General features: G+C 44.0%; 1 protein-coding gene across 1 annotated transcript in view; it reads left to right on the forward strand.

Moving 5' to 3' along the window:
* The window catches only part of LOC149301525 (uncharacterized), a 40,352-nt gene extending 15,798 nt beyond the window's left edge, over positions 1-24,554 (forward strand). The window contains exons 3-4 of the mRNA XM_089484305.1: positions 17,197-17,258; positions 23,033-24,554. Of these exons, the coding sequence (XP_089340431.1) occupies positions 17,197-17,258; positions 23,033-24,018 (1,048 nt within the window). The 3' untranslated portion in view covers positions 24,019-24,554. The remainder of the gene's footprint in view (positions 1-17,196; positions 17,259-23,032) is intronic.
* Positions 24,555-24,983: the final 429 nt, after the last annotated feature.

Genomic DNA, 24,983 nt, shown 5'->3' on the forward strand with positions numbered 1-24,983 from the left:
CATGTGAAAGTGAAGGGTTGGAGGGAAGGTGGGAGGAATTATTTTAACTTGCCTATTGCTTTGGACAGCTAAGTAAAGAGGAAACTCAGCTCATCTAAAATGTGATGCAGGAGAAGAGTTCAATGGATACTCTTTTCTGCATGTTTTCAGCATGATATGAGTGGCAGAAAACGTACAATGTCAAATGTTTCCTGGTTATATACTCTTCCTCCTCTTCTTCCTCCTGTTCCGCAATGGCTATGGGCTCACTCCCAGCTGCAACGTAGACAGGGCCCTGTGGTGGGTTCCCTTTATCTCCAACTTTGGCCTCACTGTCTTTGGCCAGTGAAAGAAGAAAATTGGGCAGATTAGTCCTAAAGCAAAATTAGGGATGTGACAAAATCAGGGATCTGACCATTGAAAGAAAGGAGGGGAAGAAGGTGTGACATTGCCTTGTTGTGGTGCTGCTGCTGGTGGTGCTGGTGTGTCTCCAAGTCATTTTGGACTAATGGAGACCCAAAGATGCTTTTGTTCATTCTACATTTTGTATTCTAAGCCACCTTGAGACCCACCCATGGGAGAAAGATGGGATGAAATGTAATAAATAACACAACCATACAGTTAAAAGAAGGTACAATAGGAATGAATGAATAAGAATCATAGAATCATAGAATCGTAGAGTTGGAAGAGACCACTAGGGCCATCCAGTCCAACCCCCTACGATGCAGGAAATCCAAATCAAAGCATCCCTGACAGATGGTCATCCAGCCTCTGCTTAAAGACCTCCAGAAGGATGCTTTCAGGTGAGATCAACCAGTCCAACTTGTGATGCCTTCACAAAGCAGGAGTAGGTTCCACTGTAAGGAAGACAGTACTCAAAACACTAACATAAAATAGGAAACAGGCAAACTAACCCAGAGAAATGCTCTTGTCCTGAGGTCTCTCCTCCTTCTCTCAGCCTCAACTGACTCAACTCCCACCTTGGCCAAGATTCCCAATTCTTTCCAAGGAAACCAACCAAAGAAACACATTCTCCTTGGTTCCATCTGACCACTTACTTCTCCATGAGTCCAATTACATGGGTTACATTTCTCTTAATAGGATGATTTCAACTGCTTTTTAACATTTCACAGTCATCTCTCAGGATCCACAGATTCTGCATCTCAATATATCCCCCAAAAGCCAACCCTGATTTTGCCATTTTATGTAAGGCACATCATACTACAACCCCATTGTTTGTAATAGGACTTAACATCCACGGATTTTGGTTACTTCATGGGGTCCTGAAACCAAACCTCAGCAGATACTGAGGTCAAACTGTAAATAATCTTCAAATTCCACCATACAATCAATAAAATTACAATTCAAACATACATCACACTTGTTCTTATTTTTGTTCTTCTTCTTCTTATTATTATTATTATTACTGTTCAGATGACACATGCATTTTAAGAGGCCAGAAGCTGCACCAAAGCTGCGCTCCTGTCCTTAGGATTGTAGTGTGGCTTTGTCATGGCTTCTGGCCTCTTAGGACACATGCATCATTTAAATAGCATACCTCCAAAGTGACCAGAAGCAGCTTTGTTTTGCCCTGTCTATATCGGCTCTAAGTAAGATAAATTACAATACAGATAAGAAAAAGGAAAAATGGGCTAAAATGAGGGTGGAGAGGCTGAGGGGAGAACCTCTATCTATGCAAGGTAGCCAAGGTATTGGTAGCAATAGAAGTGTCAGTGACAGTGAAAAGCCCTAATCTGGAAAGGCCTGCTGAAAGAGATCTGTCTTAACAGCCTTTTTAAAGGCTTCTAAGGTGGAGATGTGATGGATCTCTTCTGGCAGGTCATTCCAAAGACTAGGAGTGGCAGAATAAAAGGTCCTCTGGGTTTTTGTAGCCAATCTACTTTTCTTAGGCTTTAGGAGACTTTTTCTAGTGCAGGGAGTATTGTGTGGAAGAAGGCACTCCTGCAAGTAGTCAGGACCCAAGCCATGTAGGGCTTTAAAGGTTACAACCAACACCTTGTATCTTGCCCAGACACTAATGGGCAGCCAATGGAGGGATTTAAGATCCCGTGTAATGTGGGCAGTTCTAGAAACTACAGACTACAAATTCCATGATTTCACAGGATGTTGCTATAAAAATTGAATTCGGACCAGTGTTGCATGCAATGTAGTGTTCTAGAGCACTTGCCCCCATTCTATAGGAAGGGCGATGTGTCCTTACCCACAGAGGACACATTTTCATAGGTTTCCATCATCACCTCTTTGTACAGAAATTCCTGCTTTGGACTCAAGAGTGGCCATTCCTCCTCTGTGAAGAACACTGCCACATCTCAAAAGGTAACCTGCAATAGAAAATAGCCTTTGTTGAAAGACAGAGGATTGTAAATAACACCCCCATTGCATCCTAGTCTGTCAAATTCCCAATGGCTCCACCACAAAAAAGGAGGTCTGGGCACTAACCTGTCTGGAGGTCTTCTTTCCTCCAGTTTCTTCCACAAAGGAGGAATTGAGGGTCGATTCTCTTCTCTCCCTTCCTTTGGAAGCCATTTTGGTTCTTTCCACACCTGCAGAAAATACAAAGTGTTTTTATGTGCACACATTTATGCACATTTCACAGACCACCGAAAATACAATTCAACAGCGCTAAGGGCAAATCAAACCTGAACCTTCCCTAAAATTCAAAATAAATCCATTGGAAAGCAGGATATTAATTATTGATATTATTATTATTACTATTATTAGTCTTGCCTCCAAACCCTCAGAGAGAGAATATTGTGAATACTGAAAGACTAAGACAGTTCACTGGGCCTTTCGGGGCGTAGACACCAGCATCGTTGGCTGGCATGAGGGCGAAGATGGAGTCTGCACAGCGCACTCCCTGACTCTTCCCGCATGTGTGATGCTGCACATTGCACCATATCACAGGTGACATCACAGTGTTCTTCTGGCGCTACATCCTGATGATGCAGAAAAGGAGTGGAGAAAAGCCACACCATTGGCGGATATGGCACTTTTTCCCTGGCGCAGAAAGGAGCTCCTTTTTGCCCCACGGAAAGGCCACATCAGGGCCACAGCGTAGCTTTATCATAGTGGAAAAAGGAGCTGCAAAAAGTAGCGTGTTTGTCGTGGCCCTGATCTGGCGCTAAAAGGGGCGGCCTGTACATCCCCTTAATTTCCAGAAAATGGGGCTAGGATTGGAGTCCTAGGGTTGGCCCCAGCCTTCATCACTCCAAAGATGTCAATAGGAGGAGGGCTGGGTAAGACTCATGGGTCTGATTGATTTTAATGGGTCTATTTTTAAATTTTTTCTTCCAATAATCTACATAAAATCATAATGTATAGATAGACAGCAATAACAACAACCATAGCAATTGCAATATTTAAATGTCTATATTTAATGTTTCCCATTGCCTTCCCCTAAGGCTGAGAGAGTGTGGCTTGCCCAGTCACCCAGAGAGTTTCTATGTTGGAGATGGGATTCAAACACTGATCTCCAGAGTTGTAGTTCCACTATGCTCAAACCACTAGGCCACACTGGCTCCTATATCATGGACATCATTTCACTGGACCATTGTATGCCATGGACTTGGGCAGCTTCCTCATCCATGGAGGTGATTTTGCAAGCCCCCTTCTCCTCCTCCATTTCCAGGCCCAGCTCCTTCTGCATACCCTCCATCTCTCCCAGTTTGGCAGGGACCCTCCCCTGGTTCATCCTCTGCCCTCCCACCTTTTCAGCTGCTCTTCAAAGGCCACAGTTTCCTCCTCCTCCTGCCATTTCTCCCCTTCTCTTGAGCCCGCTGCCATTGCTGCAAACTGAGTCCAAAGGGCAAAAGGAGTCTGCCCTCCATGAAGACAGCCAAGGAGAAAGGAGAAGAGGGGCCCTTCCCAGAGGCTCAGGCAAAAGCAAACAGCTGCAGCCTCTCCTAGTTTGCCTCTCCTTCCTCAGAAAGAACCTTGCAATCTTGATCATATTCTGAGGTTCCTTGGTCCCAGCCTCCCTTTGATTCTCTTGGATCCCTCTCCAAAATCTCATGGCCCCACAGAGACTCCCAAGAGAGGAGAGGAGGCCTGGCAGCCGGAGAAGAGGGGAGGAGGAGGGGGGCTTCCTTGCTTCCAGTCCCCAAAGGCTGCCTCCCTACAGAAGACCCTCCAGACCCCATCCTTGGCTCCAAAATGGGGGCTCTTCCCTTCAGCCATCCGTCTCACAGAGGAACCAAATTTGGGGGTCCCCCATCGCCATCTTGAGGCACCCACCTTCCCTGTTCTGCCAAGGAAACCCAGAAGGAGCCCTTCTTCTTCCTAAGCAGCCAACGGTCAAAGCCACCAGCCTTCTAGAACCCTATTCAGGCTCCAAGCCAACCGCCAGCTTTTCCCAGAATTCCACGCTCTCCCTCCTCCCAGCGGAGGAGACCGGGAGACGAAGCAATGGGTGCAAACGACAGGAAAAGAGAGTTTATTGTCTTAAACTTGTAATTCCAGTTGTCCCTTTATGAGGGAGAATGGCATATTATTATTATTATTATTATTATTATTATCAACAAGAATTATGATAATCAGTTTCTTGTTCCCAAAACCACAGAGCCTTGTGAAATCTGAAAGACTGTGTTTATCACACAGTGGTTTTTGCAGCTCTTTGCAGCTCAGATCCAAAGCCACTGCGGGTCCAATGATGCAAATTCACACGACAACGTGAGTGTTATCACAGGCGATTCCTTTCTATGGGGGCTCCTTCTGTGGGGCTTCTGCAGTGATTCCAAAGTGACCCCTCATTTTGGTGAAATCGGTAACAAGCGAATGCACAGAAATCGCTCCCGATTCCACTCCGAATTGTTCTGGTGTGGAATACAGCTTTGCTTCTGCTCTGTTTCACCACCGCAAACCCCCCTGGTTGCAAATTTCCCATGATGCAGCGCTGCAAACCCCCCCCCCCCCCATTTCCTTCTGGTGGCCCTTTTGCTTTCAGGGCAACCGAGGGGGGGAATAGGCAGCCAATGGGAGCGGAGGAAGGTCCAGTTAAAGGGAAGGAGGATACACCCCGTCAGGAATGGGAGCCAATGGGAAAATCACATTAGTCCCTATAGAACAATTTTATCAATAAAGAACATTCCTAATACAACGCCCCCCTCTTGTGGATACTCAGGGCACTGCAGGCCCTTTGGCTTCTCACCAACGTCTATCCTGGAGCGCCATCTGGTGGCCACTCTTGGTAATTCACTAATAGCAGTTAAACAGTATATAACACAAAAACATGAAACAAGCTAGAAAAGGAAACTGTTACATGGATTTGTAATTGGTTGACTGGCCAAACCGAAAGGGTGCTCAACAATGACTCCTTTTCATCCTGGAGAGAAGTGACCAGTGGGGTGTCCAGTGGGGTTCTGTCCTGGGCCGAACGCTATTCACCATCTTTATCAATGATTTGGTTGACAGAATTTGGGACATACTTATTAAATTTGCAGATGACACTAAATTAGGAGGAGTAGCTAATACGCTAGAGAACAGGATCAAAATTCAATATGACCTGAATAGACTAGAAAGCTGGGCCATAGCGAACAAAATGAAATTCCTTATGGAGATATGTAAGGTACTGCATTAAGGGCAGAAAAATGAAAGGCAGAGATATAGGATGTGGACACCTGGATGAATGAAAGTATGTGTGAAAGTGATCTGGGAGTCCAAGGTAGACCACAAGTTGAACATGTGTTAAGAGTGCGCTGCGGCAGCTAACAAGGCCAATGCGATTTTAGGCTGCATCAATAGAAGTATAGTGTCTAGATCAAGGGAAGTCATAGTGCCACTCTATTCTGCTTTGGTCACCGGGAATATTATGGGCACCACAATTCAAAAAGAACATTGAGAAACTGGAGCATGTCCAAAGGAGGGCAACTAAAATGGTGAAGAGTTTGGAAACCAAATATCACAATGGGACAGTCTCATTGCTTCAGGCAAGGAGCATCAGCTGCCCTTGGTTCACCTCTGACATCTTCCTCCTCCACATCTTTAAGCTGGGCACCATCCACTTCATAAGGTCCTTTAATTCCTTTATGTCTTCCTCCATTCAATAAACGTCTACCTGGGGTTCTTCTGTCCTGGGGCAGCTATCAAGCGACTCCCCCACTGCCAGGTCCCAGGCTGTCTCTCTGCCCCCCGACGGCCTTCTTGTCCCCAGTCTGGGGCCAGAAACCCAAATCCTCCAGTGGTGGCCTGGATGGTGTGAGCTTCAGGAGGTTTCCCAGTCTTGGGCTTGGCCCTAGTTCCTCTGAAGAAGGCACCTGCTCCCCCACCACCGGACACTCCAGAACCACTGGGTTCTCCATGAACTCTTCTTGTTCCTGGGTCTCCATTGGAGCTAAAACTGTGAGACTTCGCAAACGGTGAGATCTGGAGTCAGTCCTCTGCTCAAAAAATAAAACACATTTGAAACAAAAGAAGCTTTATTGATAAATCCAGGCAGAAACATCCATTAACACCTTTTTGCAAAGTCTGAAGTCCAAAGGACCTTGCTCAACCCCTCCCTAAGCCAGCCCCCAATTCCCAAGCTAAAGCAACACAAGCAGAGGTTGCATAGATACCAAGGTTGTCTATACTTCCCTTCCCTTCTCCCAGACAGCCTCACCTTGAAGAGCGGTCTTCCCAAACCTGCTTCACTCCTCCTTGATAACCAGTCTCCAGCTGCAACCCCATCCCCTTCTCCAAACGCCCTCCTTCATCTAAAAGCCACTCCATCTGTCCTTCTATCATTTTCCATTACATACTTTCTATAACCCATCACTCCACACTGCCTACTATGAATTACAACTATAACTCCTACTTTAATAACCAAACCCTAATATGTTTACCCTTTATGACAGAACCCTTATACACTAGTTCTGACACACAGTGGACCTTTCTCAATCCTTCAGGCATGGAGCACCAGTCTGAAGTGACAATTCTCCCATCTCAATCCTTCAGGTAACTAACATCAGCCTGAAGTTGTAATGGGCCAGTCTTAATCCTGTAGGTAAAGAGCACCACCTTGAAGTCACAATAGGACCATCTCAATTCTTTAGGCAAAGAACTTGAGGCTGAGATCACAATGGGACAGTCTCAGTGTTTCAGGCAAGCAGCATCAGCCTCAGGTTCCAATGGTCACATCTCAAACCTTCAGGCAAGCAGCATTAGCCTAAATTCACAATGGTCCCATCTCATTGCGGCAGGCAAGGAGCACCAGCCTAAAGTGACAATATGTCATGAATCCCTTTATTCATGCATTTATTCATTTAGGGATTCAAGCCATAAAGGTTATTGGTTTAGGTTTAGAGTAGAATTAAGATAGATTGGATTTATGCTGGGTTAAAATAATATGTTTTAATATGTGCTTTAATAGAAGATACTAGAAAGAGGTAGAGAGATCATGCTAAAGAATGTTAACATCAGCTGGACAACGCTATTTACAATGTTGGAAAAACTGGAGGTTGGGGCACAATTCCAGAAATGGATCCAGGAAATATATAAGAAACAAAAGGTGAATTTAATAATAAATAACAGTAAATCTGAAGAATTTGAAATAAAACGGGGAATGAGACAAGGTTGTCCCCTATCCCCATTGTTATTCATCTTTGTATTAGAAATGTTAAACAATAGAGTTAGGTTGGAAGAACAAATTCAAGGCTTAAAAATTAAGAAAACTGAATTTAAAATGAGGTTATTCGCCGACGACGTGGTTTATATCCTGGAAAACCCCTGTAACAGTATTCAAGCTTTAATCAACCTAGTACAAGAATTTGAAAAAGCTTCTGGGCTTAAGGTGAACAAGGACAAAACCAATATGCTGACGAAAAATATGGACGATGCGGCTATTAAGAATTTGGAAGAACTTTCGGGATTCAGAATAGGAAAAAAAGGGAAATATCTGGGAATAACGATAACTAACAGGAACACAGACTTATTCCATAACAACTATGAGGAAACGTGGAGGAACATTAAACAAGACCTTGTTAAATGGGGGAATATTCAGCTATCTCTTTTGGGGAAGATAGCAGTCATTCAGATGAATGTGCTTCCTAAAATTTTGTTTATGTTTCAGACTATTCTGATTTTGCATTCCTTTAAACCTTTGGATATGTGGCAAAATGATATAATGAAATTTGTCTGGAACAAAAAGAAGGCCAGAATTGGAAAGAAAATAATGTGTGATGAGAAAGGTAGAGGGAGCCTGGGACTTCCAAATTTGAAAATCTGTTATTTTGCATCTACATTATTGTGGTTAATAGATTGGATTCTGTTAGAAAATGCGTATATACTGAATTTAGAAGGAGACGGACTAAGATTTGGGCTTCACGGCTATCTATTTTATAATAAAGATAAAATCCACAGAGAATGTAAAAATCATATTATAATTGGATCAATGCTGAAGGTGTGGGATAAATTAAAACCGAGACTGTGTAATCAAATTATTCACAGTTGTTCTCCACACGAATCCTTTTTTGGGAGGGAAGGTATACCAAAGGAAAAAATGGCTAAGATATGCAGATTTAATTAATGTAACACAGAATCTGACAGAATTCAAAACAGTGGAAGAGTTACAAAGTTCGGGCATTGCATGTCATTGGTATTTGTACATGCAATTGAAAGAAAGATGGAAAATTGATAAGTTACAGCCAGGCATATGTAACAAGAGAACTGAATGGGAAGAGATAATGGGGAAAGGAAAGAAGAATGCCATCGCCAGATTTTATAAAATGATTTTGAGCTGGGATACGGAGGAGGAGGTAATTAGACGTAGCATGATCCTATGGGCACAGAATGTGGGTCACAAATTAGCATATAAAAAGGGGAGAACATTTGGACCAAAGATCTTAAGTATACCAGTAATCAGAATTTAAAGGAGAACATATACAAAATGACATATAGATGGCATCTCTCTCCACAAAGAATCTCCTTGATGTTTAAAGGCAGCTAACCAAAGTGTTGGAAGTGTCTGAAAGTAATAGGGTCTTACTACCATGTGTGGTGGACACGCACTGCGGCAAAACAATATTGGCTAAAGGTGCATAATATTATAACTAGAGAACTAAATGTTCAAATCTCTTTTCTTCCTGAAACATACTTGCTAGGTATGGTTGATTCAGAATTGCAGAAACAACATGGTAAATTAATCTTCTATCTTCTTACATGTGCCAGAATTTCATATGCTACATTTTGGAAATCTGACCAGACCCCATCCATGGAAAAGTGGTTAATGAAAGTATTCGAAATGGCAGAAATGGATAAGATGACCTGTTGGATGAGGGGAAAAAATGAAGAATCTATCAAAAAAGAATGGGAACCTTTTTACAACTTTATAGAAAGAAAATGGGAAAATATTGTGGTTTTGAGATAATTACGTAATATGACATTCAGTAAGCAGTGAGAAATAGTAATTTGATAGTTTCAGAAATCAGATTTCAATGTGAATTTAGGTTTCCAATTTATAAATGAATACAGAGCAATGAAATTGAGGGTATGCTCTTTATAACTAAGTTGAAGTTCGCCTACACAATTCTCCTTATATGAAGTAATTTTATAGGGTAAAAGGAGGAGGGAGAGAGGAGGAGGAAGGAAAAAAACCAAGGGAAAAAAAAACAACAGGCTAAAATGATAGAAAATCCACTCCGAAAAAATTGATCAAACAATTTGTGTACTCTGTGAAGAAAACAATTGAGTATTAAATTGAGTGTATGCTGTTCACATTTACTAGTAATATGTTCATAGAGATTTACTCACTTAAGGTAAATTACAGGGTAAAAGACTGTTCAAAAACAATACAATAAGAAATTCATTGTTGAAATGGGATTGAACTAATTGTGCACTTTGTGAAGGAAACATCTGAATAACATGTAAGATAAAGACAATGTAAAATTGATAGACTGTATAGGGATTCAGACAGCTGGAAGGTACAGTATATGTTAAGTGTTTTTTTATTAGTGTTCAATGTTTAATGATGAGGTTGAGTGGGGTATATATTGTGTAGGTAAATGTATATTTTATGTGTTATTATTGTATAATGTATTTGGTTCTATGTTTTTGTTATCTCATGTTTGTCAAAAACTTTGAAAACATTAATAAAAAAAAAGAATGTGCTTCTTTGCTAGGATTGGAATGTGTGGGAATCACCTTTCTAACAGAGGCTTGAGTTTAAAAGGCTGGTCTCTGGAAAAGGAGGAGGAACACAGAGAGTTATGGATATTTTTATATAATAATAATAATTAATAATAATAATAATAATTTATTTTATTTATATACCGCTATTCCAGAGATCATAGTGGTGAACAGCAAGTAAGCTAATTTGCAAGTAAGCTAACTAGCCCCCAACAGTCTGGGTACTCATTTTAGCGACCTTGGAAGGATGCAAGCCTGAGTTGAGCTTGGGCCCTTTTGCTGGTCTTGAACTCGCAACCTTGTGGTTTTGAGTGAATGGCTGCAGTACAGGCATTTAACCACTGCACCACCAGGGATATTTTTATATTGCATTATGTTGCTATGGGTTTATGCTTATTATATTTTCATACGGTCTCATATTATGTGGAGATTGATAGGGTTTTATATTATAGATAACTATATATATTGTTAAGCCATAATGTTAATTAAACTGTTGTGTGGCTGAGTTCTGTGGTCCAAGGCCAGAGGTGCAGTGGTTGAGAAAAGGCACATGAGAGCTTCATTGCTTTTAGGAAAGCTGCCAGAATCCCGGATGGGAGGACACTGCACCTAAAAGGGTGGGAAAACGCTGTGCGGGAAAGGGCTACCCGATTAATTAGCTTCATTGGTAAATGGAGTGAGGTGGATTCATATGGTTATAAAAGGGATATGTTTATACTTTCTTTCATTCCTGACAAAAATGTCACTTCTATTGCATGTATCTTCTTCTTCAATAAAAGCTGTTCCTTTTTCAAAGTACTGCCTTTTGTGTTGCAAGACGGGCTGCAATTAGGACCCTGACAGATATCTATCTCCCCTTCCATTCACCTTGCTATCCCAAAAGGGCTGGAGAACATACCAAACCAACCAGAGAACCCTCCCCTGCTCTTGTGTCATGCCAGGTCAGTCAAAAATACAACGCAGATAGTCCATATTCCTGGATGAAGAGGCTGACCTGGCTTGTTTCACAGAGACCTGGCTGGGTGAAGATAGCCACCTGGGTTCGGGCCTTACCATCCGGATTCTCTGTCAGTGAGCAGGTAAGGGGAGTGCCTTTCGTCCATAAAGACAATCTTGCCTTGAGCAGGATACCTATCCATATGATGGACCACATTGAATGTATTTACCTCAGCTTAAAGACTAGAGAAAGTCTGGGGAATCTGTTGGTTTCCTGTCCTCCCCGTTCCTTAACAGACTCCCTAGCCAAGCTGACACAACTGGCCTCTGAGCTGCTGCAGGAGTCGCCTAGGCTTTTGGCATCTCCCCTCTGAATGAATGTCTTGGGGCAGTAATGGGCTGGATGAGGAAAAACAGACTGAAACTGAATCCAGGTAAAACGGAGGTGCTGATTGTTGGAGGTCCTAATCCAGGTATGGAGGTTTGCCAACTGGTCCTGGAAGCGGTTGCATTTCCCCTAAAGGACTATGTTTGCAATTTGGGGTGTTCCTGAATCTGTTACTCCAGATGTCAGCTCAGATAAGTACGACAGCAAGGAGTGACTGTTATCAGCTTTGGTTGATACGCCAACTGCGCCTCTTCCTGGAACCTGAGGACATGAAAACTATGATGCATGCGCTGATAACCTCATGCCTTGACTTCCGCAATGAGATCTACAAAGGGCTATCCTTGCACTTAGTCCGGAAACTTCAACTAATCCAAAATATGGCAGCCAGAGTGGCCACTGGAAGATCTAGAGGTGTCCATATCACACCTATAATAGCTGCTCATTAATTTCCTGGGACAGTACAAGGTCTTGGTTATAACCTTTAAAGCCCTCCATGGCTTGGGTCCATCTTACTTACGGGATCGCCTTTTCCCATACAATCTGCCCCACACTTTGAGGTCCTCTAGTTAAAAACTTACTGCAGCCAGCAATAACAAGGCTCTCTGCAGTTACACAAAGGACCTTCTCCCAAGTTATGGAACAGCCTCCAGAAGAAATCCGATATATCACCAGTCTTTAAGGCTTTAAAAAGCTCATCAAGACATATCTCTTTCCAGATTAGCATTCCAGCAATCTCTTATTAATTGAATTGTTCAGCAACTGCTCTAACTGCTTCTGCTTAATTTTTAATAATTGTTTTAATAATTGTTTAAGAATTTAATTGTATTTTATTGTGGATGGGAGGAATTGGGAGGGTTTGGGACACAACAATGACAAGTTGTTATTGTGTTTTACCAGTGCTTTTACTCTTAGTCGCTTTGATCAGTTTTTAGAAGCCTTTAGAAGCCTTTGAGGCACCCTGGTCACGTGTGAGGGTTGCCTGGTAGGTGGAGTGACCACACAGCTGGCAACCCTCGCAAGTGACGAGGGCGCCACAGCTGCAGCACACCCACCATACGCGGCGCATAATGGTGACATTGCAGATGTGCCACCTCCAAACAGGGAGGCGCAACTGCAATGTACCCTCGCCATCGCTGGCGCTTCGGGGCGGCAGAAGTGCAGCGCAAAAAGGAGCCACTTCCACGTGCTCCTTTTTTGCTCCGCAACAGCACTGCTCAATTTGTTTGTTGCGGCGCTTCTGCGGAGAAAAGAGTAGGGCCAGGGACGTGCCTCTTTCTGGCGGCCTGTACCCCGCCTTAGTATGTTTCACAAGTTTTGTTGCTTGTGAATATTTGTATTTTGTCAGGTCTCTTAATTGTATCTGTGTTATTGTTGTTGGTCCTATATGGTTTTTTTCCTTTTAGCACCAAAGTTAAAAAAATGTAGTATCCTGGAATCTAGAAAGCATATCCAGGAGAAGGTGTTTTGGCCACACTGTAAACAATAACATCCAAAATGCACAAAACAGTGGTGCCTTTCTCCTGTTTGATTTTTAACACTTTTGATCATAGAATTGTAGAGTTGGAAGAGACCGCAGGGGCCATCCAGTCCAACGCCATTCTGCCATGCAGGAACTTTCAATCAAAGCATCCCTGACAGATGGCCATCCAACCTCTGTTTAAAGACCTCCAAGGAGGAAGACTCCACCGAAATCTCTGAGGGAGTTTGCTCCACTGTCGAACAGCCCTGACTGTCAGAAAGTCCCTCCTAATGTTGAACTGGAATCTCTTTTCCTTTGCATTCATCCATTGCTCCGGGTCCTAGTCTCTGGAGCAGCAGAAAACAAGCTTGCTCTCTCCTCAATATGACATCCCTTCAAGTATTTAAACAGGGCTGTCATATCACCTCTTAACTTTCTCTTCCCCAGGCTAAACATCCCCAGCTCCCTAAGGCATTCCTCATAGGGTTTCATGGTTTCCAGACCCTTGACCATTTTAGTCGCCCTCCTGATAAAAATCTGATAAAGAAGACCCTCTATTTTTTCATGATGATGATGATGAGGACGATGATGGACCTCTCTATCTACAGATTTCTTTACCCATGGATTGAACCATCCAAAGCTTGAAAACATAGAAACACAATGTAAATTCCAAGAGCAACTCTTATTTTTGCCATTTTATATAATAGACGTTGCTTTTGTTGCTGTTATTGTGTGTCTCCAAGTTGTTTTGAATTTATGGTGACCCTAAGGCAGACCTATCACAGGGTTTCCTTGGCAAATGTCTCCAGAATAGTTTTCCCATTGCCTTTCCCTGAGGCTGAGAGAGTGTGACTTGCCCAAAGTCCCCCAATGGGCTTCTGAACTCCAGAGTTGTAGTTCCACTATGCTCAAACCACTAGGCCACACTGGCTCCTACAACATGGACATGGTTTCACTGGGCCATTGTATGTCATGGACTTGGCCCAGCTTCTTCATTCATGGAGGCCATTTTATAAGCCCCCTTCTCCTCCTCCATTTCTAGGCCCAGCTCCTTCTGCATACCCTCCAACTCTCCCAGTTAGGCAGGGACCCTCCCCTGGTTCATCCTCTACCCTCCCACCTTCTCAGCTGCTCTTCAAAGGCCACAGTTTCCTCCTCCTGCTGCCATTTCTCCCCTTCTCTTCAGCTCACTGCCATTGCTGCAAACTGAGTCCAAAGGGGAAAAGGAGTCTGCCCTCCATGAAGACAGCCAAGGAGAAAGGAGAAGAGGGGCCCTTCCCAGAGGCTCAGGCAAAAGCAAACAGCTGCAGCCTCTCCTAGTTTGCCTCTCCTTCCTCAGAAAGAACCTTGTAATCTTGATCATATTCTGAGGTTCCATGGTTTCTCTGGGATTACCCCCCCCCAAAAAAAAAATCTCATGGCCCCACAGAGACTCCCAAGAGAGGAGAGGACTAGACACACAAAGAGACACACTTCCTTCCTTTTGGCCCAAGGAGCCAGGCCTCCTTCTCTTTCTGGAGCCTCAGGAGAGAAAGAGATGCTTCTGTTCAACTGGGGCCTCGGAGAAGGTTCTGGAACATTCTCCATAGTCACAAACAGCACAAAATGGCCCCCAGAACAAAAAATGGCTGCCTCTGTCTGAGCGCTTGGCAGTTGGCAGTTTGAGGCCTTCAGAGGAGAGAGAGAGAGACGGAGGGGAAGAGTGGAAGGGGGTCCTGGAGGGAGGGGGCCTTGGGAGATATTGTCAGAACCTGTTATTGAGATCAGTTATAATGCTGTATATATTCAGTTCCTATATAATCACTTCATGTATGTTTTGAGATATCTGATCTATATTGTTCTGTTAGCTAAGATGTTGGGGGGGGGTGGAGAGTATATGGGTAGAATATTAAAGTGGTGTTAGTTTCTAAGTGGGGCCCTATTAACTGCTTTGGAGTGTTGTTTTAGACAACTAGCTGGCAATGTTGCAAATGTCTTGAGTGAGGCTGGGTTGTGATGGGGACCTGGCTAAGTGTGTGTGGGGTGGGGAACTAGCAGGGGGAGAAAGGAGGGGCATTTTTGTATGTACAACGCTGTGTAAATTTACAGCGCTTTATAAATAAAGGTTAATAGTAATAATAATAATTTTAAAAGTGTACATTTTTCTCTGAAGCCTCAGACTCTGCAAAAAAGTGTTGCAGATCACTACTGCAATGCTCTCACAATAGACTTTCTACTTTTGGTATACGTTTGGATGTGGGCCATTGATCAGAGGATTCCAAACCTCACAGATATAGAGCCTTCCTGAGATATTCGGTGTTTGCTTCCTAACAAAGGGGTTTTGGGCCTCATAAAGGATTTGGGTCAAAAGAGGAGGGGTCTCTAATAGGAGGGCCACTGAGACGACGATTGTCCCCCAAACTACGCCAAAAGTAGCTCCTTTGGGAGGTTTTAAAATCAAGTGAATTCACATGAACTGAAAAGATATAACCTTATAACTGATATTAATAACAGGTTCTGACACCTAGTGAGACATCAGAGAGTAGTAGTAGCCTTTCCTCTTGCCAATGGGATTTACAGTGCATTCCCTGGACTGGATCTCCCAGCATCCACATGGCCAGAGAGAGGAGGGTCCTGCCCTGCATAGGGCTGCCATTTCATGGGTCTTAGGCTCTGGGAATGTGTGCCTTTGGCCAGTGTCCGTGTGGCTGGGGCTCCAGGGTCCCTCAGTCCCTCCTGCCTTGTTCCATATTAACTGCAGGAGGAGCCTGTGAGGGTGGGGCAGGGGGCGGGGCCTTCCAGCTCCTCTGCCTCCATTGGCCAGAATGAAGAAGGGGAGGAGCTTCTGCCTCTCTATTTAGCTCTGCGCAAGGAAGAGTGAGCGAGGAGCAGAGAGTGAGAAAGGGACAGAGAGAGACAAGGAGGAAGGAGAGAGAGAGAGAGAGAGAGAGAGAGAGGAAGGAAGGAAGGAAGGAAAGAGAGATAGATAGAAACAAGGAAGGAGAGAGAGAGAGGAGCGGATCGGAGCGGGATCAGAGGGACAAGGCCTGGAAGCCTTGGAAGAAGGAAGGAGCTTCTGCCTCTCTATTTAGCTCTGCGCAAGGAAGAGTGAGCGATGAGCAGAGATTGAGAAGGGGTCAGAGAGAGACAAGGAGGAAGGAGAGAGACAAAGACAAGGAGGGAAGGAAGGAGGGGAGAGGAACAAGGCCTGGCAGAGGTAGGCTTCACTGCTGTGCTGAGGCCTCCAACTGCCAAGCGCTGAGGTGGAGGTGGCCATTTTGTGTCTCGGTGGCCATTTTGTGCTGCTTGTGACTGTTGGGAATAATGTTCCGGAACCTTCTCTGAGCCTCAGTTGAACAGAGGCCTCTCTTTCTCTCCTGAGGCTCCAGAGAGAGAAGGAGGCCAGGCTCCTTGGGCCAAAAGGAAGGAAGTGTGTCTCTTTGTGGGTCTTTTGTGTCTCTTTTCTGAGAAGGTTTTCTTATTACAAAGCTCTGCTCCTTCTGGGGAACATGGGTTTTAAAAGGGATCAGAAATGGGGAGGAGAGTTTTAATACAAGCCTTATTCTTATTCTTCACAAACATTGGGCTTTGGCTTCTAAGAGGAGGCTAGTCCCCCAAAAAAGGCCAAAAGTGGCTCCTTTGGGAGGTTTTAAAAGTCTCCCCAGTTTCCCTATTGAGAGATTTTCAGGGAAGAAGGAAGGAGACAGACCAGAATAACTCAGATTACCAAGAATGAAACAAGACTTGGGTGCTTCTGCCCTTTTACAACCATCTCAGGCTGTATCTGCACTGAAGAAATAATCCAGTTTGAAACTGCTTTAACTCTCCTGGCTCCATTTTGTGGAATCCTGGGATTTGTAGTTTGTTGTGGCATGAGAGCTCTCTGGCAGAGAATGTAAAATCCCAGGATTCCATAGCACTGAGGGTTAAACCGGTGTCAAAGTGCCTTATTTCTATAGTGCAGATGCAGCCTTCTTGGGAAAAGGGCTGATGATGGGGAAAAGCACTGGGGAACTCTGGAGGTTTCAGCAGATGATTTATTTATTTATCATGCAACCATTTCACATCTAGCTATGGGGACATAACCAGGGCCCTATCAAATTCCCCATCCTCTAATCCTCCAACACTCTAAGAAGGCATGGAGTATCTGTTGTGTAGGGGAGCTGCAGTGAATCTATGCTAGGTCTGGGTTTCTTGCCAAGCCAATCCTAACCCTGGTCCCTTTCCTCAGGAACTTCATCTCGGACTCCTTGTACACAGCTTTGGGGCCTCTCTTGCTGGAAGTGACCAAGAACAGGGCCACCAGGACCCCTTGACCACCTGATGGCCAACACAGAGGCCAAGCGGAGGGAGTTGGGCTCCAACAGAAAGAGGCTGCCGAAGTACAACAGCTCTTTGGTGAGTCACTATCCTATTAGCTTCATCTGTGTCACTTCTGGGCAAATTTATGAAAGGAAGCAATTAATATACTGTCCGAGTTTGGCAGAGACAGTCCTGGTTAATCCTCTGTCACCCCACTTATTCAGGGGCTTTTAAAAATGTCCCAGTTGGTCTATCCTCCTCCCACTTTCCCCTTTCTCAGCTCACTTCCGTTCCTGAGTGCAATTGAGTTTGCAGTCTATCAGCTCAAAAGTGGGGAGAGGAGAGGAAAGAAGGAGACTGGATATGGCCCTTCCCAGGAGGCTGATGCAAAAGCAAACTGCTGTGCCTTTCCTAGCTTGTGTGATCTTCCTCATAAACAACTTTGGCCATCTTCACTGCCTTCTGGGTTGCTTGTCCACATGTGTCTTGCTTTTCCCATCAATCAAGTGTTGGGGGCTATGGGAGAATGTCTCTGGATATAAATTGGGGGTGGACATTTGCCTCCGAAATCTGGCAAGAAATGTCTAAATGCACCATAATTCTTCGGTGGCTAAATGTACTGTATGTGTTGGGATAGTCAGTATCCTAATCCGTCATCAATATCCCAGCCATGGCCTAAATTATATTGTTTATTATATCGTATATTATATTGAAAAGATCCGAGACAAACTGGATCTCAAAGGCAGTAGCTTTTTTCTTGCTGACAGCATTTAAAGTTTATTTCCTAGACTGAATTCTAAAGGGATCAAATAATATTTGGATGCACCATGTGCTTTCCTCCCCTTTTGCTTAGTCACTCTCTGGATGAGGGCTATTTTCTGTTGCAGGTGACCTTTGCGGATGTGGCAGTATATTTCACCGAGGACGAATGGAAACTTTTGACGAAGAAGCAGAGACTTATGTACAGTTCTGTAATGATGGAAAATTATGAGAATGTGGCCTCTGTGGGTAAGGAACCAGAATCCACTAGCATTATAGAATCATAGGGTTGGAATAGACCACAAGGGCCATCCAGTTCAACCCTCTTCTGCCATGCAGGAATACACATTCTAAGCCCCATCCAGCCTTGGTTTAAAGACCTCCAAAGAAGAGAACTCCACCAAACTCTAAGGAAGTATATTCCACTGTCGAAGAGCTCTTACTGTCCCAAAGTTCCTCCTAATGTTTAGGTGGAACCTCTTTCTTTGTCGTTTGCATCCATTGTGGTGCCTCTTTTTCTCTGTAGCAGCAAAAAGCAAGCTTGCTCCATCCTCAATACAACCCTTTCCAATATTTAAACATGGATATCATATCCGCTGTTAATTTTCTTTTCTCCAGGGTAAACATACCCAGCTCTCTAAGCCGCTCCTCATAGGGCTTGATGGTTTCCAGATCCTTCACCATTTTGGTTGCCCTCTGGGCATGTTCCAACCTGTCAACATCCTTTTTGAATTTCGGAGGCCAGAACTGGACACAGGATTATTCCAAGTAAACCCTGACCAAAGCTGAATAGAGCTTCACTATTACTTACCTTGATCTAGAAACTATACTCGTATTGATGCAGCCTAGAATCACATTGGCCTTTTTAGCTGCCGCATCACACTGCTGGTCCAAGTTCAACTTGTGGTCTACTAGGAGTCCTAGATCCCTTTGAAGCGTAGTTTAATTGTGATAGCAACATCCAGTAGAATATTTGAATTTGTAGTTTAGTGAGGCACTATTGCTCTCCACTTCATAAGGATTCCAAATACTGCAGTGTAAACTGCCAATTGTCAGAAGCAGGTTCTGTGGTTCATCCAGAATGGTATTGGGGTTTAGGGGGGATTGTTAGTAGTTTAAATGCTAGTAGTTTTAAGTAGTTGCTAAGGATATTGGGGCCTAGAATGGCTTCGGGGAAGGGAAGCAGTTGTGGAGGCTGTTAACTGCCTGGTCTGTGAACTCTGGGTGCCAGACATGCCCCCGGGGGGAGAGGCGCATGTGAATGGTGGAAGAAGAAGGCAAGAGGTACCTTGGCAGCCGGGCTGTTTAGGGGCTGAAGGGGAGGAAAAGGGATGAGTGTGAAGGTAGTTAACGACGGAGGAAAAAGGTTTAGACACTTCAGAGACAGCTTATACTTATTAATGGATCCTTCTGCCTGAGTTTCTCAATAAACCTTTTGGTGGAAGCAAAGGACTTTTTAATTCTGAAACTAAGTTCCGCCCCCAGATATCTCACTAATGCTAGGATTTTGTAGGAAGACAGCATGGAGATTACCAGTAATGCATTTCTCATTGAAATGGTAGCATATCTCTGAGTATGTTTCCTTTTTTGGCCCTCTTCCAGCCTTTTGAGGTTCTGCTTCACTTCCCGAAAGGGATGCAATGGGATACTGAGGCACAAAACTTTATTCCTATTTTAAGGCAATACAATGTGCAGTTGCCCCTGAGATCCCCAGGGGGCCAATGTGACGTCCCCAATCCCCAACAGTAGCCCATCCCTGTCTTAGAGATGTCTTAATACTGCTCCCTGGTGCTTGATCCTCACCAAAACAGAAGTCCAGGTCCCAGCCCCCTTGCTTTGCCTTTCCCAATGAGTAATTTGTATATGGATTATTCTGCCTTTCTCAACAAATGAGCCTCAAAGTGTCCCTTTTATGCATCACATAAATGGGTGTGTGTCTGTGATAAAGAGAAGGAGCGAATGTGAAAAACAGAAAGGCAGGAAAGAGATGGTGAAGGTGAAATAATGAAACAGTGCAGATGGGCAAGAGGAAAGGTTGGAGAGCGGAGGGAAAAAGGGAAGGAGATTATGCTTAAGAGGGAGATGAAATGCACAGATATAGGATGGGGGACACCTGGCTGAATGAAACTACGTGTGAAAGGGATCTAGGAGGCCAAGTAAACCACAAGTTGAACATGAGTAAACAGTGTGATGCAGCAGGTAATAAGGCCAATACGATTTTAGGTTGCATCAATAGAAGTATAGTGTCAGGATCAAGGGAAGTAATAGTGCCATGGTATTCTGCTTTGGTCAGGCCTCACCTGGAATATTGTGTCGAGTTCTGGGCACCACAATTCAAAAAGGATGTGGAGAAACTGGAGCATGTCCAAAGGAGGGCGACTAAAATGGTGCAGGATTTGGAAACTGTGAGGAACAACTTGGGTAACTATGGATGTTTATCCTGGTGAAGAGAAGGTTAAGAGGTTATAGGATAGCCCTGTTTAAATATTTGAAGGAATGTCAAGCTTGTTTTCTGCTGCTCCAGAGACTAGAGCACAGAACAGTGGATGCAAACTGCAATAAAAGAGATTCCACTTCAACATTAGAAGGAACTTCCTGACAGTAAGGTCTGTTCGACAATGGAACAAACTCCCTCTGAGATTTTAGTGGAGTCTCCTTTCTTAGAGGTCTTCAAACAGAGGCTGGATGGCCATCTGTCAGGGATGCTTTGATTCCTACATGGCAGAATGGGGTTGGACTGGATGGCCCTCATAGTCTCTTCCATCTCTATGATTCTAGGCCTCTGGGAGCCAGGAGGGGGAGGCAGGAGCAAAGCCAGGATTTCCTAGCTCTGTGTGGAGAGAAAGGGACCTCTGGGAAGGGCCAGGAGAGGGGCCTTGGGAATTGGGAGGCAGCCACCAAGCTCACAGATTATACTGATGATGATGATGATAATAATAATAATAATAATAATAAGTTTTATTTGTATTTACCCACCTCTCTCAATGGAGCGAGGCAGTATTACAACCGTAAAATAGCCACAAAACAACAATAGCATCCAATTTACACACAGTAAAACAACAAAACGCTTGAAACTCAATTTGAGACAAATAAAAACATCATTTAAAATGCACAGTTGTGATCAGAAGTGGGATTTTTCCTTAAGTTCTTTACAAGAGGTCAGCTGGGTAAGCCTGCCGGAAGGGATCCGTCTTAAGTGCTTTCTTGAAAGTATCCAAGGTGGTGATAAGACAAAAAAGAAACGACACAAAAGAAGAAGGGAGTGGTGGTGGGGAAGGGGATGAGGTCCAGCAGTTCTTCTCTACCTCCGAGTCCTGGACCAAGGGAGATGGACTGGAGGGAGGGCTTGGGTTCCTAATGGACGCCCGACTTGAGCTCCCTCTTGGACGAACAACTGTCCCCAAGGCACAGCATCTGGAATCTGCCTGAGATGTAGGACCTGAACCACTGGAAAGCAATGGATGGTTCCAGTGACCAAGATTGTGCCGCATTTTGAACTAACTGAAGCTTCCGAACTTGGTACAAAGGTAGCCCCATGTCGAGCACTGAACTTAAGAACTGAACTTGAAATCAGGCCCTTGTTTTCATACATATTAAGGGTTTCATTTAGCAATTATGAGCAATCTCTATGAAGAGAGGAAAGGGTAACACCAAAATTCCTTTTTCTCTCATGTTTCCTTTCCAACCTGAGCTTTCTTAGCTCTGTGGTTGATTCCAGAGGCCCTTTGTCACTCGAAATGCTGGAGTCTGGGGAGGACACTCGCAAGTGCTATGCTTTTAGGGTAATTTCATACTTAGCTCAAAGGAGAGATTGGGGCAACAGTGACCTCGGGATTCATCCCAACTATACCAGGCCTGAAAGCACACAGAACTCCAGAGGAATTTCAAATAGGTTTTTGTGATTTATTTAGGGGGAAAGCAAAATACACGCATACACACACATTTACACATATAGGTGTTCACACGCGCACACAAGAACTGGGTAACAAAGGTGGGAGTGGTGAATAGTGTAAGGCTTTCCTAATGGTAATACATTACCTAGATGGATCTTGATCCCAATTGCTGAGGGTCCAGAAAGGGGAGAGAAGTCAGTAACTGCTAAAGCAAGTGGGGCTGGTGAGTGAAGTGAGGTGTATAGCAATGTAAACCAACAGAGTGTCTGTCTGCAACTGGACTGACGCTGAAGAACAGCCAGTTGGGGCTGATATTTATACTGAAATTGTCGCTTAGGGGCAGAAACAGAGCATTCGGAAAGGTTTAAATTGCTTTAGGATGTTTCCTGGGTGGGGAAAGAATTGTCTGAAACTGAAATAAATGCAATGGGTGCTTGGTGGAAGTACTTCAGCCAAACAGGATTGTCACACCGGCTCTTAGATCCTTCTTGGCTCTGAATTCTGGTCCCATTCACAAGGCAATGTATAGCACAGTCTGAAGGCGACACTCCCAGAACTCCACAATAACATAGCAGAGTACAGAAGCAAATCTCCAGATATGTATTAACCACTTTCAGCACTTAGAAGTAACTCACACACAGTTGATTTCTTCCAAGTCCTTGGAGGTTCTTTATCTTGAGTTACAATATAAAACAAATGTTTACCAGCTCTCCTCTCTTACTTCCATCAACTTGACAACCTCTTCTAAACACACCACCAACCCACATCAATCCACATGTGAGCTGCATACTGTATTGGTTGTGAGTCATCTCCTGGTGCCACACAGCATGAAGCATCCTCTGCTGTTAGCTTGCATCATGCCATGTGCTCTGACTAAACACTCTATGGCAGTCTCACAGGAAATGATGCCACTTTCCAATTAAAATAGTTTTACATATATTTAATGGAATGTTTTTCAATGGCCTGACTATCTGCTTCTACTGATTTCCTCATGGCACTTCCCCTTCAATCTCTTCTTTGGTAGCTCCGATGAGTAAGGATACAATGATTATCTGGATTTGGGGGCATCCAGAACAGGGTCATGCTCAGGTCTCTCACACCAATGTTATTAATTTAATCTCAAATAGGAAGGGGTGAATGTGGGGCTAAATGTTGGGGTAACACTTTCCTCTCTTAACACTGAGATTCAATCTTGTCTGTCATTGCCCCCCTTTACAGAAGAACTTGTCAGTCATGAGAGAGTCCACATAAGAAAGAAGCCACATAAATGCCAGCATTGTGGGAAATGTTTTTCTCAGAAGTCACACCTAGTGAAACATCAGAGAGTCCACACAGGAGAAAAGCCATACAAATGCCAGCATTGTGGGAAATGTTTTTCTTCGAAGACACACCTAGTGAGACATCAGAGAGTCCACACAGGAGAGAAGCCATACAAATGCCAGAATTGTGGGAAATGTTTTCCTCGGAAGTCAAGCCTTGTGATACATCAGAGAGTCCACACAGGAGAGAAGCCATACAAATGCCAGCATTGTGGGAAATGTTTTTCTTCGAAGTCTGACCTAGTGAAACATCAGAGAATCCACACAGGAGAGAAGCCATACGAATGCCAGAATTGTGGGAAATGTTTTCCTCGGAAGTCAAGCCTTGTGATACATCAGAGTGTCCACACAGGAGAGAAGCCATACAAATGCCAGCATTGTAGGAAATGTTTTTCTTCAAAGTCAGACCTAGTGAAACATCAGAGAATCCACACCGGAGAAAAGCCATACAAATGCCAGCATTGTGGCAAATGTTTTCCTCAGAAATCAAGCCTAGTGATACATCAGAGAGTCCACACAGGAGAGAAGCCATACAAATGCCAGTATTGTGGCAAATGTTTTTCTTCAAAGTCAGACCTAGTGATACATCAGAGAGTCCACACAGGAGAGAAGCCATACAAATGCCAGAATTGTGGGAAATGTTTTTCTTCAAAGTCAGACCTAGTGATACATCAGAGAATCCACACCGGAGAGAAGCCATACAAATGCCAGAATTGTGGGAAAGGTTTTCCTCAGAAGTCAAGCCTTGTGATACATCAGAGTGTCCACACAAGAGAGAAGCCATACAAATGCCAGCATTGTGGGAAATGTTTTTCTAGGAAGCCATACCTAGTGAAACATCAGAGAGGCCACACAGGAGAAAAGCCACACAAATCCCAGATATGAACTAACACTCTTTTTGTCAGTAAGGAATGTAAAAAACGTATTTTCAGTCCAGCAGTGCTAAGAAAAGGCTGTAGTGGTTTTGCTTGTAATGTTTGTCTGTCCATATGTCTGTTTAATTTTTAAAGTTATATTTTGTTAAGATTAGGTTTTAATTTCTAATAGTATAGATAATGGCTTTGGGTTGTAAATTTGGCTGGGGTTTGTGGGTCATGGTATAGGTTAGATAAATGTGGGGCTGGGATTTGTTGCAGCTGGTTAGAATAGCTATGAGAAGGGTAGCTTTTGCAATGTGTGGGATGTTGGTTTAAGAAAGTTGGGGGCAGGTATTAACACAAAGGGCTAGTTTTTGGGAATGACAAAGGGGGACCTGTTACCTGTGGGGCATAGACTGTGGGAATTAGAGGTGGGGCTAGATTTGGAAGAGGGTGATGTTTTAGGTTTCTGGGTTTTAATGTATTGTTTGGCTTGGAGTGGGCAGTTCTAGGCTTAAACACTGAATTTCTATGTGTTCTCAATAAAGTTCTTTGCTGGTTCAACACACTGGACTCTTTGATGCACAGAAGTTCTGAATTTGCCCAAAACTGACCCTTTCTTCTCTCCTCAGCCCTTAGCTCCATTCCCAGCCATAAGAACAGCAGAGGGAAACACACACATACACACACACACACAAACATACAGGATACACAGGGACAGCTATATTTCCAAACTAGAGCCTTCCTTTACTGCATTTCTCTCCTGAGTCCAGCTCTGCACCTTGGGCTCCATTGCGGTCCCCTCGAAGGAGGGAAGGGAGGCTGCTGAACCCCCGGCACATACCTCCCTTTCCCGCAAAGGCCACTAGCGGAATAAGCAGCACCAGCTAGGCCCTGGCAATTCCTGTGCATGCTGAGGAGGGGCCTTTGGGGCCATATATGCATGCACACGAAGCCATTCCTGCCCTCACAGTCTGGTCTGAGGGAGGGAGG

The sequence above is a fragment of the Sceloporus occidentalis genome, unplaced genomic scaffold (assembly GCF_023333645.1).
Source record: "Sceloporus occidentalis isolate IW3139 unplaced genomic scaffold, rSceOcc1.0.p SCAF_21, whole genome shotgun sequence".
In the NCBI taxonomy this organism is placed as follows: Eukaryota; Metazoa; Chordata; class Lepidosauria; order Squamata; family Phrynosomatidae; genus Sceloporus; species Sceloporus occidentalis.